This window comes from Diabrotica virgifera, chromosome 1 (genome assembly GCF_917563875.1).
Source record: "Diabrotica virgifera virgifera chromosome 1, PGI_DIABVI_V3a".
NCBI lineage: Eukaryota > Metazoa > Arthropoda > Insecta > Coleoptera > Chrysomelidae > Diabrotica > Diabrotica virgifera.
This window is the reverse complement of record NC_065443.1, coordinates 284,130,644-284,146,554: the sequence shown is the minus strand read 5'-3', so window position 1 is coordinate 284,146,554 and position 15,911 is coordinate 284,130,644. Positions and strand designations below refer to the sequence as shown.

Here is a 15,911-nt window from a genome sequence, read left to right as displayed (position 1 = left end):
CGGTGACTTTTGGTTTTCTGTCTTATCCATGTGTTTGGTTTCCTGTCCTTAAGTGATATGCCAAGCATTGCTCTTTCCATCACGTGCTGAGTGCCTCCGAGTATGTTCATATTCTTTTTTGTGATTGTCCATGTTTGTACCCCATATGTTAATATCGAAATAATGCATGCATCAAAAACTTTAGATCTAAGATGTAGTTGAATTTGCTGATTTCTGAGTATATAGTTCAGTTTGCCGAATGCTGCCCATGCTAACTTTCTTCTTCTTTTTATTTCTTTCCTATTTGCTATTATTTTTTTGTCCTAAGTATATGTATGTCCCTGTAAGTTGTATCCATATGGAAAACTTTTTTATTATTAATTTTATGAAAAAAAGTTATTCTTCATAAAAAGCTCTGTATTTTCAAAAACCTATGATTCAACCATCAAATATCAAATTTTGTCAATATTATACGAGGTATCTCATAAAGTTTGAATGTCACTCAAGAGTAAAGTAGCTTTATTTTTCACAATATTGAAAATTGCTATTATGAAAAGTTGTTTGGAATTAAAAACTATATTCTAATATTCAATTATATCCTGCAAATTGAAAAAAAAAATTTGAATAATTATGGATAACTAACATTATTTTCAGTTATTTCAATTCTGATAACTCTTTTAATATTAATTTACGAAGAAAAATGATTCTTAATAAAAATTTCTGCATGGTTTAAAACCTAAAATACAACTATATTATATCAAATTTTATCAATTTTATACGAGGTATGTCAAAAAATATGAATTTCGCTCAAGAGTAAAATACCTTTATTTTTCACAATACCGAAAATTGTAATTATGAAAAGGTATTTAGAATTAAAAACTATGTTTCAATATGTAATTACATCCTTCTAATTGAAATATTCTGAACTATAAAGGTACTTTAGTTTTGATCTAAATTTATCTTTTTTGACATACCTCGTATAAAATTGATAAAATTTGATATAAGATGGTTGTATGTTAGGTTTTAGACCATGCAGAACTTTTTATTAAGAATCACTTTTTTTCGTAAATTAATAATAAAAGAGTTATCAGAATTAAAATAACTGAATATAATGTTAGTTATCCCAAATTTTTCAAAACAACTTTTTTTCAATTAGTAGGATATAATTGCATATTAGAATATAGTTTTTAATTTCAAGCAACTTTTCATAATAGCAATTTTCAATATTGTGAAAATTAAAGCTAGGTACTTTACTCTTGAGTGAAAATCAAACTTTTTGACATACCTCGTATAATATTCATAAACATAAAATTTGATATTTGATGGTTGAATCTTAGGTTTTGGACCATGCAGAGCTTTTTATGAAGAATAACTTTTTTTCGTAAAATTAATAATAAAAAATTTTCCATATGGATACAACTTACAGGGACATACTGTAAATTCTTCAACTTTTTCTATAACTTTGTCGTTTATTATTGTCACGGTTTCTTCGGAGTGCATGACTTTTGTTTTGTTTAAATTCATTTTCAGTCCTATTTTAGAAGATTCGGTGTGTAGTTCTGAAAGCATGGTTTGCAGTTCTTGTAGGTCATTGATGTTTATTTCCTTATATTTCCAATTTACATTTTTAAACACGTCCTCCAAAACTAAAACAATTTTTAAAACTTCCTACAAAATATTATGCAAGGGAAAATAGCAGGCAAACGCAGTCCAGGATGAAGAAGTTCATGTTGTTCTGAAGCTATTTTCTTGTGGCATTTTTACAATTTTAACTATTTAGAATGGGAAATAAGCCACAATATTATTAAAAAATGATTTTTATTAACGTTTCGACGCCCAAATCGGGTGCCGTTGTCAAAATATAAAATACTATTAATATAAACAAAAATGTTGTTGCTTAGTAAAAAAAAAAAAAAAATTCTTCTAATAATTTATTTAATTTGACTCATTTATATCGGCAATTCAGATACATATGATACATTTTAAAGTAGAAGACTTTAAAATGATATTGCCAATATTTATGAGTTGCGTTCCTGGGACGACTTTACTGAAAGATAGTTCATTCGATTACATGAAATCAACCCCAACTCAAGAATATCCGTCACAAAAAAATCATAGCATGTGATCTGTCTTTAAAAAGACAACCACATGCAATGGTGACATTAAAATTCTCGCGTTAGAGATCTCATAGTAAATCACGAGGGAAAACCAGGAAAAACCTCGTGATACTATCCCGACATCGTAAGTATTTGAATGAACTATCTTTCAGTAAAGTCGTCCCAGGAACGCAACTCATAAATATTGGCAATATCATTTTAAAGTCTTCTACTTTAAAATGTATCATATGTATCTGAATTGCCGATATAAATGAGTCAAATTAAATAAATTATTAGAAGATTTTTTTTTTTTTTTTACTAAGCAACAACATTTTTGTTTATATTAATAGTATTTTATATTTTGACAACGGCACCCGATTTGGGCGTCGAAACGTTAATAAAAATCATTTTTTAATAATATTGTGGCTTATTTCCCATTCTACATAGTTAAAAAGAAGAAGTTCATGGTTGAAGAATTTGTAAGATTGGTATCGTGTTGATACAAGCATGTTATTTAGGGTGGCTTAACATTGCTATGATGCTAAACGACGTTCTGAAAGGACATGGTACATGAAGAAGAAGTTAAGGGACTATACAAGTGATTTTTTATTGTTACTTGCTCGAAATGCTGCTAAAACTAATAATAGTATGTATAAAGCTTTAAGGTGTGCTATTATCGTTTAAAAACTGCAAAGCTACTATAATATACGATGTTATGCTAGACACTATAAAACCCATCATAGAGAAGTTCACGTCAAAGAAACCAGCGGCAGATAAGGAGGTAGAACTGTACACCACCTGTTGCACCAAAAAAGTGAGCTGGTCCAGCAAATTGTGGTTGATAATCTTATTTAAATCTGAGTTGTTGATTATATCATAGCAGATCTGGACTGTGTTCTTACTTTCTTTGCATAGGTAATGACTTGCTGCAGCTATTGAAAAGGTTGTTATCTGAAACAGAGGCAAAGGTAGAGTGCTAGTGCAGTAAACAATAGTAATAAGCAAATAACCAATCAAATGTAAAATAGAAATTGATTCAGTATTGACCAAGTAATGGAAATAAAATACCTTGGAATAATACTTTCCAGATATGAAGACCTGGACAAAGAAGTAAGAGATTAAGTACAAAAAATAGACTGACAAGATGCCCTAACAACACTATATGGAGAATCCGACATATTAACACTGAACGAAATCAAAAATTTATAAATCAAGTATAAGATCAATGCATCAGAACTAAGACCTGATATAACCACAATGCAAAAGCTCCTGGAAACGGCAGAGATGACAGTACTGAGAGGAATTACAGGAAATACGCTGAAATATCGAAAGGGGAGTAAAGATATCTAATCCATGTGGTGAGACCGCTCCCGTCTGAAAAAAATTTCTGGTTCGGTTTCTTTGTGGATTCCTATTCAAAAATGTCCCCTTTAAACAAATGTGAAGTGTGCTGGGCTGAATTTTTGGGCAGAAATTGTTTAAACAATTTTTTTAAACAAATACAAAAGATCATGTTTTTTTGATCTGTAACATATATTTTTAGATTTTTTGGGTCAATCTAAACAAGAAAGGTATCTTTTAATTTTTCTCACAAATTGATAGTTTTGGAGTTATAGGCGATTTAAAATCTGAAAAATGCGAAAATACGCATTTTCGAGGCTCAAAATGTCATTATTTAAATTAGTATTTTTGAGGTTGCCAGATACTTAGATTGAAGACTGAACATTCAGCTTCAAGATTCTGAAGAGTGATCGCGTCTAACTTTAATTTATACCGTTGTTTTTTAATTGTAATATATGCGTGTTTATCCGATTTTTTTGCCGGTGAGGCGCGCTCCATTTCAAAAATCCCCTATTCTCCTCCGAAAAATATTTTTTCTGGATTCTTTGGGACATTCTAAATAAAATAAGTTTCTTGACATTTTTCTTAAAAGTTAATAGTTTTTAAGTTATAAGAGATTTAAAATCCGAAAAATGACAAAAAACGCATTTTCGGGTTTTAAATCGCTTATAACTTTAAAACTATTAACTTTTGAGAAAAATGTCAAGAAACTTATTTTATTTAGAATGTCCCAAAGAATCTAGAAAAAATATTTTTCGGAGGAAAATAGGAGATTTTTGAAACGGAGCGGGCCGCACCGGCAAAAAAATCGGATAAACACGCATGTTTAACAATTAAAAAACAACGGTATAAATTAAAGTTATACGCGATCACTCTTAGGAATCTTGAAGCTGAATATTTAGTCTTCAATTTAGGTGTCTGGCAACCTCAAAAATACTAATTTCAATATGAGTTTTTAAGCCTCGAAAGTGCGTATTTTCGCATTTTTCAGATTTTAAATGGCCTATAACTCGAAAACTATCAATTTCTGAGAAAATTTACAAGATACTTTTCTTATTCAGAATGACCCACAAAACTCAAAAATATATGTTCCGGGGCAAAAAAAGTGATCTTTTGTATTTGTTTATAAAAATTGTTTAAACAATTTCTGCCCAAAAATTCCGCCCGGCACCCTTCAGATTTGTTTAAAGGGGACATTTTTGAATAGGCATCCACAAAGAAACCGAATCAGAAATTTTTCCAGACGGGAGCTGTCTCACCACATGGACTAATCAGAATAAAATGTAACGTAAAATATATACATAAACGAATAAACAATAAACAGAAAAAGGGATGGAATAACTATAGTCCATTGAAATGTTACATTTAGGGTTGCACTTCTTAAAGGACTCAAATTTATTCTTTTAATGTGAAGAGGGGTTCAGTAGAAGCTTAAGTTCAAGCTTTTAGGGTCGCCACCCTTGTTCCCTGGCCGCCATCTTAGAAAAAGGGGTGCAAAGGGCTTTCGCGCTGTATCTCATAAACTGGCAGCTCTACAGAAAATTTAATGTCACATAGAATGTAGCAAATTAAATTTTCTACAATTTTATATCTATTACTTTTTATCGTCAAGTGATCAATAAAAAAGTTAAAAACAAAAATAAGTTTTAATACAAAAATAAATTTTGTAAGAAGTTTCCTTCTGGAGATTATAACTTTTGTTCCACAATAAAATAACATCATAGCGATTTTGTAGAGGATTTTTCAAGGAACAATTTCCACTAAAAGTTGTTTAATTTTATTTATTTATCTAGGTTTTACAGCGCTCCAAACTTGATCAGATTCTCGAATTCTCATAGGAATACAATAAAAACAAAACCTTAGGCTTACTTTTCTATCTATATATTTATTTATTATGATTTTATCATTCCTATGGTATTATTAAGCTATTTTTGACTATTTTCCCCGCCACCTAGGAGGTAGAGTCTGGAGAGGCGTTTTTTTTGTGTGATATTCCCAATAGGCCCAATCCACGGACAATTTCTAGAAAAAATAATATTATTTATTATTATATGTTGAAAAAGATCTATCATAGTTATTATTTTTTCATTTTTTTCGATGGTCCAGGCTGCAAGTCAAGATATGAATAAGTATACGAGGTGAATTTTTGTGGTATAATGAGAGTTATGAGTTGGCGTCATAGTCGGTAATTAATCTTCCAATTCATTTTCTTCAATAATTAATGTTGATATGTCTACGATGTTGCTGCAACTTTCACCGCCATAATGGAGGCACACTGCTGAACATTTGAGGCCTGCTTTTCCGCAACCACATGCACTTCCAGTTTCCATTGCATCGGCAAAAAATGAATTTAATAAGCTCTGGGGTACTGGAGGCTTGGAAGTTGGGATTGGTATCCAAAATTTTCGATGCTTTTTCCAGCCCCAATCTTCTGGATCACAATATTTACCGAGCCATGACTGAATCTGGTGATACATTCGAAGTCTATGGAGACGGGCTGCATCTTGTGTTGAAGGAAGTGAGAAGCGATTAAATTCATTTTTTTGTCATTGATTTAGCGAATCGTTTGTATCTCAGGGTTTTCAGAGAATCGTTTTTATTTCCGCCATATAAAGAGACGAAACGTTCGCCGACAACAGTGAGTAAAGATGGCTCGACTTTCCCACTGACAAATAATTTTCCCCAGAGGTTTCTTACAAATAAAAGAACCACCACTCATAATGCGCGCTTACAAAAAAACCCAAAATGCTTATCTAATCACACAAATTAAGTTTTACCCACAAGACTCTCAATAGTATTATCTATAAAACTCAAAATACTTTTCACAATTTTTAATACGATTGTACGTGGCCAAATAGGTAGCACAACTGTAAGAATAAGTTAGTAGAGGGGAAACTACTGCTGTGCCACCTAGGAAAAATTATAATAATAAAAGTAATAGCAGGCAGATATTCAGTCCGGTATGGAAGAAGAATGACGTAACTGCATGAATGACGTAGCTGCATGAATGACGTAAATTTTGTCAATTACTGTTTATTGCGCAATTACCTTCTAAAATACTATGTACAGATGATACAAAAACGACCGAACTGTAAAAATGTGCTGAGCCACTATAGGGTAGTTGCATCGTTACTGAAATACACGCTATGTTAGACCTTGTTTCAGATGCATAATGACGCAACTGTAGATAGCGTTGAAAATGGGGCGATTAAATTAAGATAATAAAATTCGAACCAATATCGAAGAAAATAAAAGCCATCGTTGTCAAAAAACAGACGCCATACCGATACTCCTGGACAATTACACTTCATTCAATTCCTCTTATAAATATTTAAAAACCGTTTTTTTTTTCTCTTCTGAAGAATTTTGCATTTTACGGTTGCGTCATTCTTCTTCTGAACCGGCGAATTTGTCCTCAAACAACTTCTTCAGCCTTTTCTATATTATATGCTTAGGGTTCTAAGTTTTATAGTGGGGAGAAAGGTCAAAAATAGATTAATGATAACATAGGAATGTTAAAATTATAATAAATTGTATGAATAAAAAATATATATAGATAGAAAAGTAAGCCTAACGTTTTGTTTTTATTGTATCCCTATGGGGATTCGAGAATCTGGTCAAGTTTGGAGCGCTGTAAAGCCTAGTAGACTAAGAGCCGCTATAGGTGAAATTTCTTAATCATTTTAGGCACGATGGGACCCTATAACTTAAATAGTAGAACCTAAAAAAAACGTTTGAACACTGTGCCGTCACTTTTCAGTGGCACATGCGTCGACAGTGGCGCATCAAACTTTCCACTTATGGACGGGATAAATAAATTAAAAGTTACCCTCCCTTACTAACAGAATTAAATTTTTTTTATTTTTTAAGTTCCATGTGATTAACACATAGGATTCAGCGTAATTTTAACCCACCACCCCCTTTTCCCTGACCCCACCATCAAAAACTTAATTTTTCGTTTTTATTTTTTTTTTGGCGGGATGCAATCAATTTTAAAATTTCAAAAAATTCACATTCAGACACAAAGATCAACAAAAATATACATTCCAAAATACAAGAGGACGCAGATCCGTTATTGATTATATATTGACAAACAGAAACATCCACCACTCTCAAGTACTAGACATACGATGTTTAAGTGCAGCTAATATTGGAAGCGATCACAACCTAGTACTTGGAAAAATCAGAATAGAGCTACAAAGAAACAGGAAAGAAGACCCTGTTGAATGTGAGACAAGAATAAAGGTAGAACAGCTACGAGACTTGTCAACACGAGATCTATACCAGAGAAGATTGCAAAAAGTACTGAATGAAAACTACATTACACCGGATGAAGACATAGAAGAAAGTTGGAGGAAGATCAGAGATAATATCAAAATGGCAGCAACGGAAGCACTTGGAGAACGTAAGATAAGTAAACATATACGAAAGAAAAGGAGAACTCCATGGTTCTGTGAAGAAATAAAAATAAAATGACAAGAAAAAAAGAAAATCTACCTAGAATACAAGTCCAAAAGAACGAGACAAACATATGAAGAATATAAAAGAGTACGAAATGAATTAAACTCAATAGTAAGAAGGAAGAAAACAGAACATTGGGAAGCATTTTTAAAAGAGATGGAGCACGACTTTTATGGGATGCAAAGGGAAATGTGGAAAATGATAAGAGGTCAAAGAGCAGAGATGAAGGAATTGATAGAAGTAAAACATATTGATACAAATACATGGACAACTTACCTAAAAAAGCTTTATCAAACAGCTAATCACAAAGAACTGGAAACACCACGATTAGAATCGGATGAGAAAACAGAAATTAAAGAGGAAGATATAAAGAACGCCTTAAAAAAGATGAAAAATCGAAAAGCTCCTGAGAAAGATGGAATAGCTAATGAACTTTTAAAGTACGGAGGAGATAGACTTCACAAAGAACTGAATATCCTTATAAGTAAAATAATAAATACAGGAAGAATTCCAGAAGAATGGAGAACCACTCAAATGATAGCGTTATTTAAGAAAGGTGATAGGGCAGACCCCAGTAACTATAGAGGGATAAATTTACTGAGCACTATACTGAAACTCACAACAAAAATACTTATGGAGAAAATAATGGCGTACATAAATATATCGGATGAACAACAAGGATTTAGAAGTGGAAGATCATGTAACGATGCAGTTTTTGTGATAAGGCAAATAGCGGAGAAATCATTAGAGTATAACAAACCAGCCTTTTTCTGTTTCATAGACCTAGAGAAAGCGTTTGATAGAATCCAATTAAAAGATGTGATACACCTTCTATATGAGAAAAATTTACCACTGGATATCATAAAACTGATAGAAAACATATATGTAAGAAATAAAATAGAGATGAAAGTCAATGGAATAATAACAGAACCCATAGAAACAAACACAGGAATCCGGCAAGGAGATTCACTAAGCCCTCTACTGTTTAACATAATATTGGATGCAATAATAAAACAAGTGAAGAAAAAAAGAGGGTACAAAATGGGCAATAGAGAGATAAAAATACTCTGTTACGCTGATGACACCGTGTTAGTAGCAGAGTGCGAAGACGACCTACAAAGATTATTGCACGAGTTCTACATTAACGCAAAAGAAATGAATATGAAAATATCAGTCCAAAAAACAAAAAGCTTAGTAATTGCCAAAGAACCAATAAGATGCAAATTGGAGTTAGACAATCAAATTATACAACAAGTAATGGCTTTCAAATATCTGGGAATTAATCTATCAGCCGACAACAATATCGAAGAAGAGGTAAAATACCAAATAATTAAAGCCAGTAGAACGGCCGGATGCCTAAACGACACAATTTGGAAAAACAAACACCTAAGATTGGAAACAAAGACCCGAATATATAAGTCAGTTATTAGGCCAGTTATGACTTACACGGCCGAAACAAGACCAGATACAAGCAAAACACGAAGACATCTGGAAACCAACGAAATGCAGATCTTAAGAAGGATTGCTGGAAAAGGACTACAGGATAGGGTAAGAAGTGAGAGAGAGTTTTCTGGGTAAAGAACAGAAAAGAAGAGTGGAATGAGCACATAAGCAGGATGTCTGAATCAAGGATAGTAAGAATAGCCAGGGACAAGTCACCGTTAGGCAGGAGAAGTATAGGACGCCCAAGGAAAAGATGGAATGACAACTTAGGGGCAGAATGAAAGGCACCGTTGAAGAAAAACAGGCAGTACTGCCTATATAAAAGAAGAAGAAGAAGAAGAAAAAATTCACACGCATAGCTGAGGCTTTTATAAAACATGCCTATTTTTTATAGACCCATAGGTAGAGTGTACATAACCTCAAAAAATTAAAAGAAATTTTTTTTTTCAAAAAAGCGTATAACTTTTTTTTGAGGAATAGCTACAGGTCTAATTTTTTCTTAATCTTGTGTGTTTTATGAAACACTATATTTTTAATTTTTTTCAGATTTTTCCGTAAGGCTCCCCACCTTCAAAAATCTGAAAAACTGTTTTTTGGGGGGTTTTGGGGGATTTTCCCTATTTTATAGACTTCATAATATATCAAATCAATTTTGTTTTTATAGGCTATATGTAACTTGAAGTAACTGAGTCCTTTATAATATTTAAAAATCAGAAAAACACGTTCAAACCCCCCAAAACCCCCTTAAAAACAGTTTTTTTGGATTTTTGAAGGTAACCAGCGTAACAGAAAAATCTGAAAAAAATTAGAAATATAGTATTTGATAAAATACACAAGACTAAGAAAAAATTAGATCTGCAGCTGTCCCCAAAAAAAAGTTATATACTTTTTTCCAAAAAAAAAATTTAAAAATTATTCTGAGCTTATGTACACTCAACCTACAGGCCTATAAAAAATATAAGTGTTTTATAAAAGCTTTAACTATGCGTGTAAATTTTTTAAAATTTTAAAATTAATTGCATCCCACCAAAAATAAAATAAAATCGAAAAATAAAATTTTTGATGGTGGGGGCAGGGAGAAGGGGGTGGTGGGTTAAAATTACGATGAATTTTATGTCTTAATCACGTAGAACTTAAAAAAAATGAAAAAAATTAAATTCTGGCAATGAGGGAGGGTATTTTTTAATTTATGTATCCCGTCCATAAGTGGAAAGTTTGATGCGCCCCTGTAGACGCATGTGCCACTGAAAAGTGACGGCACAGTGTTCAAACGTTTTCTTTTAGGTTCTACTATTTAAGTTATAGGGTCCCGTCGTGCCTAAAATGATTAAGAAATTTCACCTATAGCGGCTCTTAGTCTATAGATAAATAAATAGAATTAAACAACTTTATACAGGGTGTCCCGAAAAGATTGGTCATAAATTATACCACAGATTCTGGGGTCAAAAATAGATTGATTGAACTTAACTTACCTATATACAATAGTGCACACAAAAGAAGTTACAGCCCTTTGAAGTTACAAAATGAGAATCGATTATTTTTCATATACCGAAAACTCTCAGAGATTTTTTATTGAAAATGGACATGTGGTATTTTTATGGCAGCAACATCTTAAAAAAAAATTAAAGTGAAATTTGTGCACCCCATAAAAATTTTATGGGGTTTTGTTCCCTTAAACCCCCCCCAAACTTTTGTGTACGTTCCAATTGAATTATTATTGTGGCACCATTAGTTAAACACACTGTTTCTAAAACTTTTTTGCCTCTTAGTACTTTTTCGATATGTCAGTGTTTATCGAGATATTTTGAATAATTGTCGAATCCACCACATATTTGTATATGGTTAAGTACGGTTATAGAGACCTGTTAATAATCTGAAAATTTATTTAAAATTTACATTTTTAGGTATATTTTGAAAAAGAAGCTACATCTCGATAAAAGGTGACTTATAAAAAAAACACTAAGAGACAAAAGTCTTAAAACACTGTGTTTAACTAATGGTACCACAATAATAGTTTAATTGGAACGTACACAAACATTTGGGGGGTTTAAAGGAACAAAACCCCCATACAATTTTTACGTAAATATATTGAAAAAGAAGCCGCATCTCGATAAAAACTGGCTTATCGAAAAAATACTAGGAGGCAAAAAAGTTTTAAAAACGTTGTGTTTAACTAATGGTACCACAATAATGAATTAATTGAAACGTACACAAAAGTTTGGGGGGGTTTATGGGAACAAAATCCCCATAAATTTTTTATGGGGTGGACAAATTTCACTATAATTTTGTTTTAAGATGTTCCTGCCATAAGAATGATACATGTCCATTTTCAATAAAAAATCTTTAATAGTTTTCGATATATTGAAAACAATCGATTTTCATTTTGTAACTTCAAAGGGCTGTAACTTTTTTTATGAGCACATTTGTACTAAGGTAAGTTAGGTTCCATCGAACTATTTTTGATCCCAGAATGTGTGGTATAATTTATGACCAATCTTTTCGGGACACCCTGTATAATAGTGAAAATTGTTCGCTGACAAACCCTCTACAAAATTTCTATAATGTTATTTTATTGTAAAATGAGGAACTCCAAAAGAAAACTTGTTAAAAATTTTTTTCTTATTTTTGTTTATATCTTTTTTGTTAGTCACTTGACGACAAAAGTAATACAAACAAAATTGTAGAAAATTTAATTTGCTACATTTTATGTTTCATTAGATTTTCCGTAGGGTTGGCAGTTTACGAGATATAGCGCGAAACCCTTTTACATACCTTTTCCAAGATGGCGGCCGGGGGACAAGGGTGGCGACCCCAAAAACTTGAACTTAAGCTTCTGCTGATCCCCTCTACACATTAAAAGAAAATTAACTCCTTTAACAAATGCAAGGTACGTCCTAAAAAATGTAACATTTCATTGGACTACTACATAAACAGAATGGGGAATATCCGTATGGCCAAATTAGCAAGAGATAAATAAGCAATCGATAGAAGAAAGAATCAGCACCCAAGAAATAGGTGGCCTATGTTCAAAAATACTTTTTTTGTGTATCCTACCTACCAAATCTAGTGTTATATTCAACACTGATGCTGTCAGATAGAAAACAGTATCGCCTCCAGAAAAAGTCACCACAATTACATAGTAAATCAATATAGATGTATTGTATACTATGGATCCTATAACGTACATCGTATGAAGCAAAATAATTGTACCAAATAGATCAGCTACGTCACTAACGACATTATTAAGGTAATTGTGGAATTTAGTGATGTCGTAGGTAGGGAAAGAGTTAGTTTTATAGACCAGTACTAGGTTATCTGTAGTTCCTTTTTTAGCAGCTGTTACCAACAGGGTATTCAGCATCTTAAACCTCTCGTAGATAATAATATTAAGCCAAAAATATAAAAAAATAATTAAAGTTAGTTCATAGTAGGCTAAATATCTTATATACTCATACTGCTGTAATTTTGTATTATGTGCTATCCAACCAGAGTATAAAACAAGTGCTAGAGTCGCAATATTAGTAGTAGTGAAGTATATGTAACATTTCTTTTTTTGTTCAAAGCTGTGAAACTGTCTAAATTTATCATCTACAAATTGTATACTCTTGATGATACTGTGCAGCTTCTTAGGACTTTTGACCACAATTAGAGCAGAAGTGGTCAAGATAGTAATATACAGCAACATGGATGTTGATATATCTAGCATCTTCAATAACCAATGAGAGTGATTGCCCTCATTAGACATTTTCCCCATAATTGAATGAACAGCCGCTGTTAGATATAATATCATTATTAAAACCGTATATATACGGTACGTAGGGGTGTTGATGGAGGGCGGAGCTAGCCCTAAAACGTTATAAAGGGATAGAATAGAGTTTAAGGACATTTCGATTGCGACTGATTTGTTTGTAGTGGACAAGTGCATATATATTGTTAATGTGGCTGCTTAATGGGGTTAATGAGTTAATGGAAACACGGAGTAGAAGAGTGTTTTTGTCAAACCAAATGGAAATTTTTCGAGTAAATAATATTATTTGCTTTTAGAATATGACACTTGAAAGTGATATATATGAAAATGTACGAATTCATAAAAAAAATAAAGCTAACGAGAAAATCCCTAGTGGAATAAGTGAAAATGATATAATAATTGCAAGATCATAAGTTTGTAAGAAAATCACTAGGCATTATTGCACATGTCAATCTTAGACGACGAACGTGAGCTATGAGACTCCGCATATAGTTCAGGGAAATAAGCCACAAAAAGTACTTACCTACTCTGTTTGTGACACGAACCCAGCCAGTTAAACTATACTTCTTTGTGTAGTATGAACCTCTACAACAGCTACATTAGGTGTCCTGCAGTCGATTTGTCTTAACAAATTAAGGTCAAAAAATGATCAATGTTCGCTTTTTCCATCTATCCGTACAAAGTGAAGAATTTGAAACAAGTTTGAGAGTAAGAGACTGATAAGCCATATAAAAACCTTCAAAATGGCTTCTAATAATATATAATCAAATTAGTGAAAACGTACCTACTCAGGAGCAAATGTCAGATCAGACCATAACCTGCTAATGGCTATAATATAACAAATTATCCTCGTTCCATGCAAAGAAATGTTAAAAGAGCCGATAAGGAAGATTAAATTACCAACGAGATATTTGAATTACGGTTCAAGAGAGAAAAAAGCTTATTTTGAGGAAACATGTAAAGAGATAGTGGATCTTCAGAACAAATACGACATATAGGAAATCAGAAAAAGATACAAGAGACAAAACAAACTTATTTTGAGAAAAAATGTAAAGAGGTAGAAGATCTTCAAAGCAAATTCGACCTATTCAACCTTCATAAAAAAGTTAAAGAAAGGGTAGGGTTACACAAAAGAAACAACAATACAACTCGTTTAGATAAAAACGAGAACACCATGGTAACGGCTGACGAAAAAATAAAACGATAGAATGAATATATTGAAGAACTGTTCAAAGAGGAAAGAGGAAACCTACAAGACATGTATGTTTACCTAGAAGTAAAAGAAAGAAGTGAAGTAATTTACATAAAGAAATACTGTATACATTAAAGAATTAAAGAAACAGAAAAGATCTGGGCCAGATCAACTACCTATTGACATCCTTAAGATAATATAACAAAGGTACATGGATCTCCTGGTAAAGCTATTTAATGAAATTTATCAATCGGGTGACATATGCAACGAAGAATCCAATTTTATTCCGTAGAAACCTGAGCAGCTCTTTTTGCATTCAATGTACTAATCCAGAGATGCTTGGATGCTATCCAAAATATATACATCTCAACATCTCTGTGATATATTACAACAAGGCTTTCGATATAGTCCGCCTATATAAAACAACTAATAGATATCCTCAAAACAAACTAATTAACCACCTTTTACTATAAGCAGCGGCACATATACCCACTAATAAACACACTTCAGAAGAGTTCGAAATTAAAAGAGGGGTGCGACAAAGATGAACATTGTAACCACAACTGTTCAACGCATACTCTGAAGAAATTATAACAAGAGCTCTCGAGGAAAAACAGCTGGAATAAAGGACAATGTTACACCAATTTGCTACTCCCCAAATTAGTTTGTAGTTCATATTATTAAGAAGTATATGCTTGGCTTGTTTATTACGTTCGTTTTGAAGTGTGTCCTTCGTGAAATAATATCTGAACCTAAATATTTTTCGGCTCAAAATAAGTACCAGATCAAATTGAGTCAGATTTTGAAAGTATTCCCAGTGCAAAAATTAAGAGAAAAAAATCTGCATACTTGTATTATGTAAAAATAAAGAACAGCGTTATAAAATGACAAATAGTGAACTAGTCCTTTAAGACGACATTGCAAAGTCGCAAACAATTTATTAAACCTACTCTATCAAAAATATAATATTTTGTTGTTCCTTTATAAATTTTTGTTAAAGTGCCATTCAAGTATGTATTACGAAACGCAATTTTTGAGGCTCTTACAACCTCTTTATCCTATCTGTATCTTTTCATCTTTTGTTGTGAAGAAAGGTCCAGCTATTTATTGCAAACACGTGTTACTGTACTTGATCTGGTTAATACAAATTTTAAGATTTTTTCACTTGAATACTATTGTCCTATTGTAACATGAGCAGAGCATGAGGGGGCAATATCCAGGGGTTCTATGTAAAATATAAACGAAAGTTGAAAAGTTTGTGATTGTGATTCCGTAGTTTTTTTTATTTAAGTTAAAAACAATGTTACGTTCAACAAGTTCGAGCAAGCTGTTCGAATCCCCCCTCCTCCGCCGTAACGTTTTACATGGCCCACTCCCCCAACTTGCGTTACCTAATACTTGAAAGCTTCCAAAACTAGATTAAATTATACTTGGTATGATAAAAAACTCTCCAAGGAATTCTTTGTTTTAATCTAGTAACACTCAAATATAAAAAAAGTTATATCTATAAAACGAAACTTGCCAGCAAGCAATTCTAAGCATACAAGAATCATTTTCAAAAAATTTACCCTATTTTGATTATAATCGCTTCCTGTATCAAGATACTTTTATGTGGCACTCATTGTATTATTAATTTTCTTATCTTAATAGA

At 32.3% G+C, this 15,911-nt stretch overlaps 1 protein-coding gene across 1 annotated transcript; it reads right to left on the bottom strand.

The window, feature by feature from the left end:
* Positions 1-2,703: 2,703 nt before the first annotated feature.
* Positions 2,704-12,681, bottom strand: LOC126893453 (uncharacterized). The gene is made up of 2 exons (XM_050663664.1): positions 12,379-12,681; positions 2,704-3,224 (listed from the first exon to the last, which is right to left on the bottom strand). Exons 1-2 carry the CDS (start codon positions 12,679-12,681, stop codon positions 2,736-2,738), a joined length of 792 nt encoding a protein of 263 aa, XP_050519621.1. The 3' UTR covers positions 2,704-2,735.
* Between the last annotated feature and the right edge of the window lie 3,230 nt (positions 12,682-15,911).

Excerpts from the sequence above, each read along its gene's own strand:
- LOC126893453 (XM_050663664.1), bottom strand. The coding sequence starts at position 12,681 with ATGCTGAATACCCTGTTGGTAACAGCTGCTAAAAAAGGAACTACAGAT. Across the intron at positions 3,225-12,378 it reads TGAATATAACACTAGATTTG|GGCATCTTGTCAGTCTATTT; the intron begins GTAGGTAGGATA and ends TAGTGTTGTTAG.